We start from the raw sequence: 16,951 nt of genomic DNA, 5'->3' as shown, positions 1-16,951 counted from the left end.
GATTCTGTAGCCCCTCTAATATTGTTGGAACCCAAAAAAACCAAGGTGAAGGAACAGATCAAGAGCATGGTGGAGGATCTGGAATTAGTCCTTGGCAACCTGAAGGATGTAGCCAAGGAACTTAATGAGCATGTTTACAGTCTATTGATCACAGTTTTGTGTGGAGAGGAGATAACCCATGTCCAAGATCAGGAGCGGTGGCTGCATTTCGCTGAACCAGTCATGAGGAGATACCCCACGTCCAAGGTCAGAGAAACCCCAATAAGATGGTAGGTGCTGGAGCGGCTATGAGGAGATACCCCACGTCCAAGGACAAAGGAGAAGCCCCAGCAAGACGTTAGGAAGGGGAATTCAAGTTTAGAATCAAACCCCATTCCTGCCAGAGACGCTCAGAGGGCTCAAACAAACCTTGTGTGCACCAGAACCCAGGGACCCCACAAAGACTGAGACAGAACTGTGTTTGATCATCTCCTGTGGAAACGGGTCAGCAGTGGACGCCGCAGGGACAGGGGCTCTGGGTGCAGTAGGCCTGGGTATGGCATAAGCCCTCTTAGAGGAGGTCGCCATTAGCCCCACCATAGAGCTAACTAGGGATGTACTTACACTAAAAAACCTCTATGTTTATCTGAAATGTACACTTAATTGTATGTCCTTTATTTTTATTTGATGTATCTGGCAATCCTACAGTAAATGAAGGGGACAATGATGACCAGAGGATCAAGAGGAAAAGAGGAAATGTATACTAAGTGGGAGGGGTATATCTTATTATTTTCTCCTGCATGGCAATAAGCAATACCTTTTCATGTAAATTTTTTTTTAAGAATACAGATGGTTTGGAGAAATATTTAAGATTACCCTCTGCATCTAGGTCATTGTAGCATATTTGTAGTTTTTTCCCCAAATGGTGAGTTTTTGTTTTTTAGAAAAGCTCATATCCATGTACAAAAAAGTAATATATGAAGGAATCAGACACAAAAATTCTGAATAAATGTAAGACCACATATCGGTACAATTGAGCAGAACTCCATTCCAAGGAGGGCTTTCCTGGTGGCTTAGATGGTAAAGAATCAGCCTGCAATGCAGGAGATGCAGGAGACGCAGGTTCAATCCCTGGATCAGAAAGATCCACTAAAGAAGGGAATGGCTACCCACTCCACAATTCTTGCCTGGAGAAGTCCATGGACAGAGGAGCCTGGAGGCCTATAGTTCATGTGGTCACAAAGAGTTGGACATGATTGAGTGACTAAGCACTTTAGCACCATTTCAAGGAGTATGTAATTATGTATCTTAAGGTGTTATGTGATACATGGTCTTATGGATTGGTTATGATGCATATAGACGTTAAATTGGCCTTGAAATAGTTCAGCTCCGTCTACAGAGCTTTGTTCCTGAATAGTCTTCCAGTACTAATCTTCCAGTCAAGGGGAATTTAGTTTGTTTTGTGATTAAAGGATTGCCTTTCATCTGTTTTCTTCATGTTAAATTACATAACATTTTCCCTGAAATTAAATTTCCTCTATATTTCCTCTGAAACTCACCTCCAGTCATCTTTGGATAAATTTATCAGGACATTCATTTCTTCTTCTTGCATAAGGCGATAAGCTGCACTCACATGATGATTTTCAAGGACAGAGCGATCATTATACAAAATGGCAACATCTGACCTAAGAAATAAAAACAAAATGCCTACTAGAGGATTTCTTCAGACCTCATGAGTATCTATTAACAATACTCAAGGCATAAGGCATAATAATATCAGTAAAAATCCAATAAGTGAACACCTAAATTTACAGAAGTACTTACTTTCATTTTTTTTTCCACTGTATAATAATTTTAAAAAACAGACTTTATCTTTTAGAGCAATTTTAGGTTTACAACAAAATTGAGCAGAATGTACAGAGATTTGCCATATACCCCTTGGTCCCACACATGCATAGCCTCCCCCATTATTAACATTCCCAACCACAGAGGTACATTTATTAGAACTGATGAACCTACATTAAACATTGTTATCAGAGACCATAGTTTACATTAAGGGTTTACTCTTAGTGGTGTAAATTTTATGGAATTGGACTAATGTAAAATGACATGTATCTACCATTAATGTATTATACTATTTTCACTGCCCTAGAAATCCTTTGTGATCTGCCAATTCAGACTTCCCTTCCCATCACCCTAATACCTGGCAACCACTGGTCTTTTTATTGTCTTCACCGTTTTCCCTTTTCTAGAATGTCATATGACTCTATGTAGCCTTTTCAGATTGGATTCTTGAACCTTTTAGTATGCATGTAAGTTACCTTCATATCTTTTCATGGCTTGATAGCTCAATTCTTCTGAGCACTAAATAATATTACATTATTTAGGTGTATCACAGTTTATTTATCCACTCACCTGCTAAATGGCATGTTAGTAGCTTTCAAGTTTTGGCAATTATGAATAAAGCTGCTATAAATATCCATGTGCAGGTTTTCATGTGTACATAAGTTTTCAGCTCCTTTGGGTAAATACCAAGGAGAGTAATTATCAGCTCATATGGTGAGAATATATTTAGTTTCATAAGAAACTACCAAACTGTCTTCCAGTATGGTTGTACCATTTTGCATTCCCATCAGTGACACCTGAGAGTTCCTGTTGATTCACATCTTCACTAGTGTTTGGTGCTGTCAATGTTCTGGATTTTAGCCTTTCTAATAGATGCATAGTGATATCGCATTGTTTAATTTGCATATCCCTGATGACATATAATATGGAGAATCTTTTCATACTCTAATTTGTCATCTGTGTGTCTTCTTTGGTGAAGTGTCTGTTAAGGAGCAGTTTTAAAACCAGGCTGTTTGTTTTCTTATTGTTGAGTTTTAAGTGTTTTTTATATGTTTTGTACAATAGTCTTTTTTCATATGTACCTTTTGAAAACATTTTCTCCTACTCTTTGGCTAATCTTGTAACTCTCTTGCTATACCTAAGATCGTCTAGATTTTCTCCTATGTTATTTTCTAGGAGTTTTTCATTTTACATTTAGGTCTATTATTCATCTTAAATTAATTTCTGTGAACAGTATAAGGTTTGGGTCTGGATTTTTTTTTTTTTTTTAATGTGGCTCTCTAGTTGTTCCAGCACCATTTGTTGAAGAGACTGTCTTCGCTCCATTGTATTGTATTTGTGTCTTTGTTAAAGATCAAATTTAAAAGGAAATCTATTGCGGGGAGGTAATATATGCCCTTAGCTATCTGCATATGTTATTCCACTTTTATAACAGTTCTGGAAACAAAAGAGGAAGTAACTATTCTAGTGCCTAATAGGTCATTTCCTTTTAAATTTTATTATCAATAATCATAGCTCAATATACAGAAAACTGAACTAGGAACACATATATGCAATCCTTTTGAGAGAAAATTAAATATATTTTGTGCAAGTATCTTCAGACATATTTTGTATCATACAACCTCAGATTTATCCATGGTCATTTTGTCAAGTTTATTGTATAATAGGGATCTAAGCATCACTATTTCTTCCTTTCAGCAACAAACAAAGATGTGTTTTTTAATCAGATTTAATTACAACAAAGTCTATGTGATTTTGTCTCATAAATCCAACAAGATGCTGAGAATACAGAATGGTTTTAATGTTTGAGATAATCTATGACTGCTATGGAAAGAACAAAATTCTAAGCAATACTCAGTGTCCATGGTAACATGTCGCTTAGCATTTGCTTTTCACAAAGAGGAAATTATCTCTATTTATTTACACTTTCAAGGATTTCTATGGCTTATAATGTCTGTGTTGAACTCAAATCTAACCTTGCACCATGTTTTAAATTATTTTTCAGACATTTTGCATTATCTAGTAAATAGGTTTCCATATTAAACAAGCAACTCTAAATACAAATAACAAAGAATAATACAAAATAGAAATTATTAATATCAGTAACATAAGACCAATATTGGACAATATTTGGACAAAATGTGAAGCCAACAGAGCTTCTAAAAGCACATCATATTGTTGCATCTGTGATCACTGCAACCTTTTTGTTCATAAAATGCTCAAGTTCTTGTAGAATTAATCCATTAAATAATTGATCCTAATAGAAAATTTATAAGAAAATAAATAAAATACTAGCAGACCTTTCCCTCACTTTTTATACAAAGCTTCTTAATATAAAATGGTAAAAAGTGTATTCATCTTCCTCCTCTCTCTCCTCTTTCTCCTTCTCTTCTTCCTCCTCCTTCTTTTTCACCATCTACTTTTCTTCTCTGCTGTCTAAAGTAAGTTGTGAATCTTCATCCAGTTGTAAATCAGTGATAAAAGGAGAAAGCTAGGAATGATAATTTATACTGCTGCTGGAGGCCAGTCCATTGCCTTTACTTTGCAAAGTACAAAGAGAAAGAAATGTTTTTTTGGAAGCAAATCACTTGCTCCCTTCTCTAATTCCCAAAACTGTGACCCTACTCAGGGCCCAGCTCAATAATGAGCTGTCTTTAAAATCCCACTTATGAATTTAGTGGATGTAGAAGAGCCTTTGCTAAGCAAAAATGATCTGCATAGTTTCCCTTTCCTTTGATGTTTAACACAAACGAAAACAAGACATCTCTATATGCTATAAATGTGTGGTTAGTAATATTCTTGCTGCACAAGGTCTTCCTGGTCACTTATGCTCTTTTAATCTGGGAGACTGTAGGGATAGACAGAATGCTTTCTCCAACATTTCATTGTCTGAATTCCAACCCTTCTGTCTCTGTCAAGGGGCCATAATTTTCAAGTCCATCCATTGAAGGCTATAAAAGATTATGACTGTTATATGTCTGTCTTTGGCCATGGGAGCAGAGTTACATTAAGTAGACTGGATTGAGAGCAAGTGTCCCTCATCTCAGTTTCTCAACCCTGCTACTGGCATCAAGTGACTATGTGCATATTCTTAGTTAATTTCCTCTATTGAGATCTTTGTTTTCTCTTCTTAGACTGTGAGGATTAGACCAGAGGTTATAGAATGTGGATCTCAGTCACTGTAGGATCCCTTGAAGCTATAAAATGCCAAGTATTTTAATGTTTCTATATTCCCCACATAAAAACAACAAACTCCTATAGCTAGGAAGTCAGTTTTTAAAATATTGCTGTTAAAAAACTGCACAAAAAAAGACCACACAAAAATCTGCACATGAACATTTACACAAACTCTAAAATTTAGAGGAAACCAAGATATCCTTCAGTAGTTGAATAAGTGAACTCTGGGACATCCACACACTGGAATATTATTCAGTAATAAAAAGAAATGAGCTATCAACTCATGAAAAGACATAGAGGAACCTTAAATGCATATTGTTAAGTAGAAGAAACCAGTTTGAAAAGGCTTTATACTGTATTATTTCAACTATATGACATTTTGGAGAAGGCAAAACTGGAGACCTTAACAAGATCAGGGATTGCAGTGGTTAAAGCAGGAAGGAGGGAGGCTGGAATGAAAAGATGAAGCACAGAGGACTTTTAGGGCAGTGAAACTCTTATGGATGATACTGTAATAGTATATACTTGGCATTATACATGTGTAAAGCTCATAAAATGGATAACACAAGCAGTAAACTGTAATGTAGGCTATGCATGCATGCTAAGTCACTTCAGTCGTGTCCGACTCTGTGCGACTCCATGGACAGCAGCCCATCAAGGCTCTTCTGTCCACGGGATTCTCCAGGCAAGAATACTGGAGTGAGTTGCCATTTCCTTCTCCAAATGTAGGCTATAGATTTTAGATAATAATAACGTATCAATATTGGTTCATCAGTTGTAACAACTGTACCACACCTGAGGTAGGATGTTAAAAACAGGTGAAACTGTGGGATTGGGGAAGGAGTACTTGGGAGCTCTGTACTTTCTGTTAAATTTTTATGTAAATCTAAATCTACTCTAGGAGCTAAAAATAAACAACAAAAAATAATTCAACTTAGTTTTCCCTCAACAAGAAGAGAGATCTACAGTAGTTCCAGAGTGAAATCAGTCTCTTAACTTACATCTCCATCTTAACCATCTCTGACCAGTGGAAGACATAGAAATTCAGGATCCCGTGTATACACGTGAATCAGATCCTGATGATCCTGGACCAAATTCTGCCTCTCGAGCAATGAGATCTCTTTGCAACCAGAAAGAGCTTAAAGCCCCTTTCTATTAAGGACTGAATGAGTTCCCCCAAATTATGTTTATAATCCTAACCCCAGTACCTTAGAATGTGACTGCATTTGAAGCTAAGGCCTTTAAAGACACAACGAATGTTAAAAAAGGTCATAAGGGTGGGGCCCTAATCCAACACGACTGATGTCCTTGTAAGACCAGGAAGAGACCCCAAGGTATGCTCAAGCAAGGAAAAAGGTCACTGAGGACACAGCAAGAAGTCAGCCATCTGGAAGCCTAGGGGAGAGGCCTCAGAAGAAACCAAACTTGCTTACACTTTGATTTTGCATGTTGAGTCTTTAGGACTTTGAGAAAATGTCTGTTATTTAAACCACCCAAACTGTAGTATTGTGTGACAGCCTTAACCAACTAATGCACCTCTACTCTGATATTTTGATTTGAATAACTACCATTATTACCACAATTAAAAATCCAATTTTCTAATTGTTTTAACATTGCTTATTAACCTGGAAATAAGATTTGTTTTATTTTTAGATTTTTTTTCAAAAATAAATTTTCATTCTTTCAAATACATAATGACACTGAACTGATGCCTTGACATAAAACTGACAAACTGATATCAAACAAATGATGCCAGATTTGTTCCAGTGAATAAATGTCTGCCTTGCGTGACAGTTTAACATAAGTTCTGGGCACAGAAAAACTATCTTATACATTTTTATGTTCTTTAAATTGCTAAATATGCCACAAAAAGATAAAAGATTCTTGATAAATAGAATCTTTTATCTTTTTGTGGCATATTTAGCAATTTAAAGAACATAAATAGGAACTGACTGAAGTGTTTGCAGCTGAAGGCACTTTGCTAAAATCTATTAAATTCATTTTTTTAGACATCTTCATTATTATTTTGAAATCCTCTTAAAGAATAAGTAATACTCAGAAAAACAAATGTCAAATTTTAACTTAGAAAAGTTAATCCGTTACCTTACCTTGTCTGAATGTGAAAATTGTTTGTAGTCCCTGTATGCTCATAGTCATGAATGGCAGCGGCAAAGACCATTGCTAAAATTTCCAGTTCAGTCAGCCAGTGCTATTAAATCAAGGAAAGATTCCATCACATCCAAAGTAGAGTCAATGTTGTCTTTCTATAGAAAGCTTCATTGCACACAGTATAAATCATTATATAAAATTCTTTTTATGAAGTTTAAATAATTTTCCCTTTTTCATCTCCATTAACTGTACATAGTGGATGCTTCACAAGGTTGATGATTGTTTAATGACTTGTAAGTTAAAAATCTAGACATTATAATTTTCCTTGTTGATTGGAAAAAATGATAATTTTCTATTATTTAAAAGGTGAGCTCTAAATGAATTTTGAATTTACAGCCTTACCAATTTGGGTAAAGCTAACCTCACCCAAACTCTAAATGAAATCATTTAGAGTTCAGTAATTTTTAACATATGACTCATATAATATTAAAATGTCTTTTAGCTCAACTTTTGTAGAAGAATTTACTATGAGAAACGAGTTGAAAATGTTTACTTTGGTCATTAGAGAAACTGAACTTTAAGTTTTATATTTAGAAATTTAGAAGAGTTTCCAAGAGTTTATCGTTTGCTCTTCATAATACATCTATTTTATGATGATACAGTTAAACTTAATAGCGATGAAAGAGTAAATGTTTTCACATAAAATCCAGAGCACTGCTTCAAATACATTGATATTTTGTTGTTATCAATTAGATGGTTTAACAAATTTTCTCTACTGTTATAAGTTCATTTAGGTAATTCAATAGTTTGTTCACCACTCACATGTTGTGTAACACTTTAACTGCATGGATCAATATGACAATCACACGTGACTATTTAAATTAAAAATAAGTAAAATTAAGTTCCCTGTTTCAGTCACAGTAGTCACATGTCAACTGCTCAATAGTGGCAAGTGGCTGTCTTACGGAACAGTGCAGACAGAAAACGTCTCATCACCACGGAAGTTCTATTGGAGAGCACTGTAAGTGGGTAGCACTTGATGGCAGGAATGGAAGACCCAAAATGACATGGAACTTGCTCTTAATGGTCTTATTCCATATACATGGAAAAGGCTTTGCACAAAGTAGCAGAAAAATACAATGTAAAGTACATGCATACTTGATGAAAACTCACAGAATAAAGGTGTAGATAGGACATCTATTTGGTGGCTGTGGATCTTGGACGAAGGATGGACAAATATTGGTAGTTAAATGCAAGGTTGAGAACAGAGAGATTCTGAATAGAAAGAGTAAATATGGAATGGTACTGTAGAGGCCTATATGGAAATTGCACTGCTGAGAGTACAATTGTGTTGGACAGTCAAGTGAAGGGAGACTGAAAAGAGAAGGTGGAGTATGGGAAAGAGTCGATAGATTACCTTGATGAGAGCTGATGAATTAGGACTTTGAATAAAAGTCAAGGAGAAGCCACTGTAAGGCTATGAATCAAACAGTGGAGGTGACACTGTTGAGTTTCATGGTTGCCAAAAGGCACAGTCTTATTCATCTTTGCTGCTTTCATATAACACATCATGGTATTTGGCACATAGTAGGAACTTAACATTTGTCTGCTGAATTGAATTTCACCAGTTTTAATATTAGGAGGAAGTAATAGGGAATGGTGGAAAGAGACTGCAATCAGAGAATTCTGGTCTTAAACCCGGCAAATAAGTTATTTACTCTCTCAGGCACAGTTTCCATGAAAAGAGAATTAGTGACCATCCCCCTGTGGATTTTAAAAGAAATTTAAAGTTGATATAGGTGTGGCACCTATCACAAGTCTTATCATATAGTAAATACAGAATAAATGGCATTTTACTGAACTTATTACCTTAAATGGACTTCCCCTGTGGCTCAGCTGGTAAAGACTCCGCCTGCAATGGGGGAGACCTGTGTTCAATCCCTGGGTTGGGAAGATCCTCTGGAGAAGGGAAAGGCTACCCATTCCAGTATTCTGGACTAGAGAATTCCATGGACTGTATAGACCATGGGGTCGCAAAGAGTTGGACACAACTGAGTGACTTTCATTTCCTTAAATACACTGTTTAAGGTATTGGATCTGGAAAATAATAGTGAACTAACATATCTTTACTGATTGCAATTCAAAAATAAATGCCTCACAGTTGGATAACTGAAGCAGAAATGATATTCAGAACCAAGGAGAGTTAATATAACTAGCTGCACTGTGTTTATAGGTTCATTTAATTGTGAGTCATTAAAAGGAAATGACGTAAAGGCTTATATTACAGGCTGAACTGGGACTGAGCCTCCAATGTCCCCATTGAGACTATGGAATTAAATACCATGAAATGAATAGCAATTTAAGTTAAACCAGATTTTGTAACCCCCAGAAATCCATTGCTTCATTAGAGAAAATTGTTAGAAAAAAAATCACCCATCTTCTTAAATATTTCCTATTGGTTATATTTAAGATTTACAGACTTATCTGTGATTTTTAAAAGCAACATTTTGTATCTACTATGATAACAGAGACTATAAAGCTGCAATTGTAAAAAAATTAAATTGGGAAATCAGAGATAAATTTTAATTATAGATTATCTCAAAGTATTTAAAATTGTTATCTTCCTAGCTGTCAAAATTGATTATATATATGCTTCCTGTTGTTGGTCTTATTAATCTCTGCCTCCCATAAACAGTACTTCCTTCATGAATTCATCTTGTTTATTGTCACACTATCATCTTAACAATTAAATTTAACTAGTTTGGGAAGAGAGAAACATTGAACATTCACATTTAATTGAAAAATACATCTATTTCATATTAGTGAAAGTAGAGCTGGGGGCTAATTTTTATCTCCTTGGTTGACAATTTATTTTATACTGGTGTCAAATGAGAATTCTAACTCAGAAAATGGTTGCTTAAATTCAAGGATTTTGTAAATGACTCATGAGGACAAGTCACAGAGAATAAACCTGAATCATATCACTCTTCCCAACCAGAACAGTGGTCAGTACATAACCTAAGTTCTTCTTATTCCTAATGGACAGAAATAAAGAGTTAAACTGAAGAGTCATGAGGAGTGTAGGTATTGTGCTTCATCTACACTGCATTTTGCCTAGAGAAGTGCCCAGGGAGACTTACTTGTAAAGCCCTCAAATTATACCAGAGAAAGGTACTAACTGCCATTAACACCATGTACAGTGTTGATGGAAAGAAAAGAGAAAGAGAAGGAACTAACATTAATTGGACATTTTAGGCAGACGGTTTCATTTAATTTTTATAATCACCCTATTTACCATTTACAAGGTAAATGTTTTAAATCTCATTTGGCAGATAACACAGCCAAATCCTAAAGAAGTGAATCAATCTGCAGTAGGTCACATAGCTTTCAAATGGCAGGGCAGGAATTCAAACTGAAATCTGTCTGATTCCAAAATTTCTGTTCTTTCAACAGTTCCTTCTGTGGATGACAATAGCCTTCATTATTTAAGGGAGGCAATATGTTAAATACATTCTTCTAAGGTTTCAAAAGCAGAATTTCTAGATAATTTAACTGGATACACTGATGGGTAGAGAAGCTAACAAAGCTTTAAGACTTATGATGTAATTTTCATATCTGAATTATTTTGTGTGTGTGTGTGTATACAATAGAGAATGTATGTGTGTGTGTGTGTATGTGTGTATAAGGCTGGGAGAATTTTAGGTTAGAAAGTCACATTAACCTGTTAGTTCCTGGTGTATCTAAAAAAGCATAATTAATAACCCCTTACATTACAGGTAGTTTTGAACCTTTTCTCTCTATCCCTTTGAATAGACTGAGTTAGTTTGCTATAACTAACCCAATGTGTAAAGTGAGTATATTATAATAGTATTAATACATAATACATATAAGTTAATATATAGTATAATAAATATAATATTTCTTACTAATTGCTGCTATGTTTCAGGAACTAGGTTAGGTTTCCACATATGATATCATTACTCCTCACTGTCATACTGCAAGGTGGTTGGCATTATTAAACCACATTTTAGTGACCAGGGAACAGAAGTAGACGGCAAGGAAGCTAGGTAGTGGGGAAGTTAGGTTTGAAATCAATATCTGCTTGCCTTGAAAGCCCACACTGTGTCCACTCTTCCAAACACTGTTGTATTGGAAGTCATTTATAAGAACAGAATTTCCATGTAGTTTGTAGAATAGAGACATAGTAGCATATTTTTGTAGATTGGAGAAAAACTGAGTAGTTTCAAAGTATGAGGGGCTATTTCTGGGTATCATCAGAGGACTACAAGTTCCAAAGGAATAGTTTTCAAGTACTTCTCTTCAACTCAGTATCAGAGAGAATACAATGCCAGGAGCCCTCAAATATAAGTGTTCTCTTGCCAAGGCTCTCAGATGGTTTCATATTCAAAGAGTCATTTGGAAGCGGGTTGGCAGTACATGGTGAAGCATTTGATCTCTAGCAAATAGCTCAAGCTACCACACGCCCCTGTCACCTTGCACAGAGCAACAAGTGACAAAAGGAGAGAGAGGGAAACAGAGGGTCAGCTGTCTCATCAGCTCTGCACTGCCTACTCCAGGCCTGAGAGTATCCCAATATGATGCCAACAAACTGAAGGACAACGGCTCCATCGCAATCCCGTTCAGGCAATGGTCCTGTGAACATTTTGCAGCTAACAGGCTGCACTGGTCACCTGATAGTGTTAGGGTGCTACTGGAGTGCTCCGTAAACGCCATGCTGATAAGACCATTCTGAAACAGCAGGACATTGACTAAAACACTAAGGTAAGTGACCCTGTCTTCTCCATATCAAATCTTTGGGTCTTCAGCTAAATGCATATTTCTATAAGGCTTTTTTGTTTGTTTGTTTCAAAGAACCAATACATTCATATGTGTGAAAATTAATACTCAACTTCTACCACTTTTTTTTTAATCTAAAAAGCTTATTAAAATAGCTTGCAAAAAACTGTCGAGCTGGTAGTATAACCTAGTTTTGACAAAATAGTCAATACACTGAAAATTCATTTTGCTTTTCCTCTCATCATCAATCATAAAATTTCACATTAGTTTAAATGTATTTTCCTGATCCTAGACAACACTGACAGTCTCCAACTCAACTATTTTTGTAATGGCCAAGCTAAGGGATAAGAATTGAGTCCACCAACACTTTTCTTGTTAAAGGATGAATTTAGAAATAAGTTTCTAAACCAAACCTGCTGTAGTATAGTGAAGTTATATTTATCGGTTAGTATCTCAAAAAGTGACTATGTCATCTTTACTAACAATTTAAACTTTCTAGGAGTCATGCCAGGCTGGGCCAGATTTCCCATCTCCCAGAGAAGTTGGAATAGCTTGTTAGATTCTGGAACAAGCCTTCCTTGCAAGTCTGAGGGTAAACTCACATTGTGGGTTTGATTTTCTCTATTTGCCCGCTAACATAGCATCCCTCATCTGTTTAATGTCATCGTCAGCACCGAGATTGCAAAGCTGAACTAGGAGACTTTTATTTGGTTGCCTTTACATTTGCAGTACTTAAGCAAACAACATCCTGGTTACCTACCACCCTGAAATGGCATATATCTTCTCCTCATACTTCATAATTAAAGCAGATAGTTTTATACCAAAGCAGGCAGAGCTTTTCCATTCTATTTTGTTCTGAGTTTCCATTTCAGACTAACACTTAAATATTTCATTTAACTTTTCAATGCCACAGAATTCAGAAAACAGGAAATGATAAACATGTAAAATGAAAACCACCTCGCTATCAGATTCAAGACCAAGACCTTAGAAAGGAAAAAGCAAGCAGATCTAACCAGGAAGATGTTACAGCATTTATTCCCCATGTAACAGCATGTGCAGGAGTCAGGAGGCACTCTGTTTTTCACACTGCTACTGCTAAGTCCCTTCAGTCGTGTCCGACTGTACGACCCCATAGACGGCAGCCCACCAGGCTCCCCGGTCCCTGGGATTCTCCAGGCAAGAATGGTGGAGTGGGTTGCCATTTCCTTCTCCAATGCATGAAAGTAAAACGTGAAAGTGAAGTTGCTCAGTCGTGTCCGACTCTTAGCGACCCCATGGACTGCAGCTTACCAGGCTCCTCTGTCCATGGATTCTCCAGGCAAGAACACTGGAGTGGGTTGCCATTTCCTTCTCCATTTTCACATTAATTGCCATGCATATAAAACCCAGGGAAACCAGAGTCCAAGGAACAGCTGTGACAAGGAAGTCTGATTAAACCAATGGGAGCTTTAAAAGAATCTGTGTGCATGTGTGTATGCATATGCACATATGCTGGGAAGAGAAACATATAAAGAAAGTCATACATACTACTTTTTAAAATTGTACAATATTTTAAAGCTATATCTTTGAATGTTTGTTTCTACTTATTATTGCTAACTTCTCTTTCCTCCCTTTAAGTGTCAAATGAATTATGAGTAAACTTCAACCAAGGACCAAGTCCAACCATGACTACATTTGATTTGGCTCATTGGGCACATTTATGCCTTAACTGAGTGATATCTATATTTACAACTTAAAAAGAGAATACAAAGGTATGATTACATATAATTCAGCCTTCTAGAAGGTTACAAGAGAATCTTGCTACTGCATCAGTAAAGGTTTTTGGTTTTTGCCTCCCCCAAAGCAGGCCTTAACTCCAAAGCAGTTATATTACTTGCTGATCCTGTCAATATAATGTGAATTTCTATTGAATTGGCAGTGATATTCCAAAAAATTTCTTCATTAAAAGCCCAGCTGAGCTCTCAGCTACTAGCCATCGTCAACTGCCAGCCATATGACTGAACCACTGTGGATGCCTGCCCAGTGATGTCTTCAGATATCTGTCTCCATAGTTGCTAGCTGGTCACAATCACATGAGAGACCCCAAGGGAGAACTTTCTGTTTGGGACCTTCTAACCAACAACCCTTGAGAAATACGATAAATTATTGTTATAAGCCATTGAGGTTTAGAGTAGTTTGTTTTGAAGAAACAGATAATTGAAATACCAGGCAGGAGTGGAATCTGAGCCCAAAGCATTGATAGATCTGCAATATTTAGGAGGCAAAAAAAAAAAAAAAAAGATGCAGAAGTAAAATAGATAATTTCTTTAGTCATTGTATAAGACACCTTTCGACAAATCATAGAAAAGGGATCTTATGTAGTAAATAAAACACTAGATTCTTGAGGGGAAATGTATATAACACACAGGTATACAATAAACTTGGAGAATCGTGTACCTGTTATAAGTTTTCAAGATCTTCAGGGCTCCATATTGTGTCTGTAAGGGCTTTGTGTGGCACTAGGTAAGGAATACAGTCTCTGGGGAAGAATGATGAAATATGGAGGAGTACTAGTCATGTAGCTCTGAATGCCAATGACCCACACCAATAAAAAGGACGTGATGTCTGAAATCCAAACAGGTAGGCAATGTATATTATAGAGTTTGCTAGACCATTCTACTTACATGGGTTTTATGGTACTGCTTCACGTAGGTCAACACATGAGAATTCAAAAATGTACTTAGATTTTGGGGATCTCAACAATGACTCATACCTTGGGATGAACCCCTCCCAGTTTGGAACCTTCAGAAGGAAGGACTGCCCTTCCCTTTTTATCTCTTGGAAGTCATCCTATGCTCTGAGACATTACAGGAATTCCAGGCTGTCTCAGACTTCCCATTATCTACTCATTGTTGTTCCAGGATTTGCACTGCTGAACCATTTATCCAGTCATCAACTGATCCATTCAGATGCAAAGAGGAAGACGAAGAATTTGGAAAAATCCACATGAATAATTTACAAAAATATCTATTAGGATTTGATTGTAATTAGTGATACAAGCATATAAAAGAGAAAAAGCTAGTGAGGTCAGCCTGGTTAATGAAATGAGGGAAGAGCACTACAACTAACTTTTATTCCAAAGGCTTTTTTTCTAGGTCACTTTTCTGGAGGTTGATTCCTATGGGGAAAGTGAGTGAGTGAATGTTAGTCACTCAGTCATGTCTGACCCTTTGCAACAGCATAGACAGTAGGTAGCCTGCCAGGATCCTCTGTCCATGGAATTCTCCAGGCAAGAACATTGGGGTGGGTTGTGATTCCCTTCTCCAGGGGATCTTCCCGACCCACAGATTGAATCCTGGTCTCCTGTATTGCAGGTGGATTCTTTACCATCTATCTGAGCCACAGGAATTTACAAATGAAAATGTCATATGGTCCAAATTTTGAAAAAAATTGCAGTATGTTTTCACTTGCTTCTGGAAATCTTTTTTCACTGAGTTAAAATATTTAAAAAAAATGTATATTATAGATAACTTGTTAACCCTCAAAAATCCAGAAGATACTTATAATACTTTTATGAGTATTAAAGAAACAATGAGAAGGGAATGGGATTAGAAGTTGCAAACTAACAAGCTTCAATCACAAAGACTTTCTTACCATGATACCTGTATGAAGCATTATGTAATGCACAGTTTGAGTGACATCAGCTGCATGAATCAAATTGTGGTATGGATTTTTGTACTTGCTGTAACCAACTTCTAGAGCTTCTGCAAAGGCAATTAGGCAAGAAACAGGAATCTGCAGAAAGTAATAATTAGGATTATATTTTGACCAAAAGAGTGGCACTAAGTTAACATGAGCACAAAGATGTTTGGGATGGGACACATTAGTGAGTCAGAGGTGGGCAGTAGTTTCTTAAAGTTAAATGCGGATTGTTCCAAGAAAACAGTTCATTAATCTGTCAGTTTTCAAAGCTGATGAAAATTATAACCCCCAAATGTTTAATTAAGATGGATGAAATAACAGTCTTAACCATATAGCAGTCTTTAAATTTTTATATATTCTAGAGTCAAATAAGAAGGCTAGTTTTTAAAGGTGTAAAATTTTCCAATTACAACTGGTAAAATCTAGTTTTTCTATTAGTAATTCAAGGAGTTTAAAATAAATGACCTCCAAGTAACTTCTAACTCTAAAAATATCATGACTCCATAGATACACACTGAGAAATCTTAATCAAATTTGTTGCTGAGATAGCTCTAAGTGAAGTTAATTAGAAGCCCTTTCATTTTAAGAAAAGCTGCCAGAAATAGTTCATTTCGCATTTTAGGAAACTCATATTTCTTTAAGACACAGATTCCAATGTTTACGTGAGCGTTCCATGAATAATTCAAGGTGACATTCGTATCGTGTTGCAATGATGCTATCATGACTTTATGATACCACAGTGGAAATAAAGAAATGTCAATGATTTGTGGAGAACAGCCATATCATGCTGTGAACTCATCCCCACAGTTCTGTGATCTGCCAACCCAGAAACATTTTTAGATGAATTGATTAATGAATCAACATTTTGCATTTTCACTTTCACACAGATAACTCATTCTAAGAGCATTTTACTTTTGTTCATGTTTCTGACCTTGAAACGGTTGATAAGATCATATCTGGTGAATAGTTCATAAATCATAAACTTCAGACTATGTTCTCCACTTGCTTCATTCAAGGCAAATACATCAAAAGACCATTTATCAACATCCTGTAGGAAAAAAAGTAAATATTTTATATGGCAACATCACATGGCTTTGTTTCTTTCTATGAAAAATTCTTAGAAAGATGAAGAATTACACATCCAGCAGGTCTGATTTCAATTCAGCACGTCAGACTTTACTTTCACCAGCATCTGATATGACAGGGACACAGTGTCTATGGATCTACAACAGTGAAGTCAATAATACTTAAGTTCTTCCCCTTAATCCCAAGGTTATCCAATTTGATACAATGAACTATGACTCCCTTATCCTTAGTCTCTCTCCAAATGAAAGCCATAAATCATTTTCCCAAAGTGGGCCTA

General features: G+C 36.2%; 1 protein-coding gene across 3 annotated transcripts in view; it reads right to left on the bottom strand.

Moving 5' to 3' along the window:
• PDE1A (phosphodiesterase 1A) overlaps positions 1 to 16,951 on the bottom strand; it is a 399,686-nt gene that overhangs the window by 68,211 nt on the left and 314,524 nt on the right. For all 3 annotated transcript variants that reach the window (XM_025273780.3, XM_025273761.3, XM_025273784.3), the window contains 4 exons: positions 16,520 to 16,636; positions 15,541 to 15,681; positions 7,110 to 7,210; positions 1,539 to 1,664 (listed from right to left, as the gene is read on the bottom strand). In XM_025273780.3, the coding sequence (XP_025129565.1) occupies positions 1,539 to 1,664; positions 7,110 to 7,210; positions 15,541 to 15,681; positions 16,520 to 16,636 (485 nt within the window). The remainder of the gene's footprint in view (positions 1 to 1,538; positions 1,665 to 7,109; positions 7,211 to 15,540; positions 15,682 to 16,519; positions 16,637 to 16,951) is intronic.

This window comes from Bubalus bubalis, chromosome 2 (genome assembly GCF_019923935.1).
Source record: "Bubalus bubalis isolate 160015118507 breed Murrah chromosome 2, NDDB_SH_1, whole genome shotgun sequence".
NCBI classification, from domain to species: Eukaryota; Metazoa; Chordata; class Mammalia; order Artiodactyla; family Bovidae; genus Bubalus; species Bubalus bubalis.
Note: the sequence above shows the minus strand (reverse complement) of the source record. Positions and strands in the feature narration are given on the sequence as shown.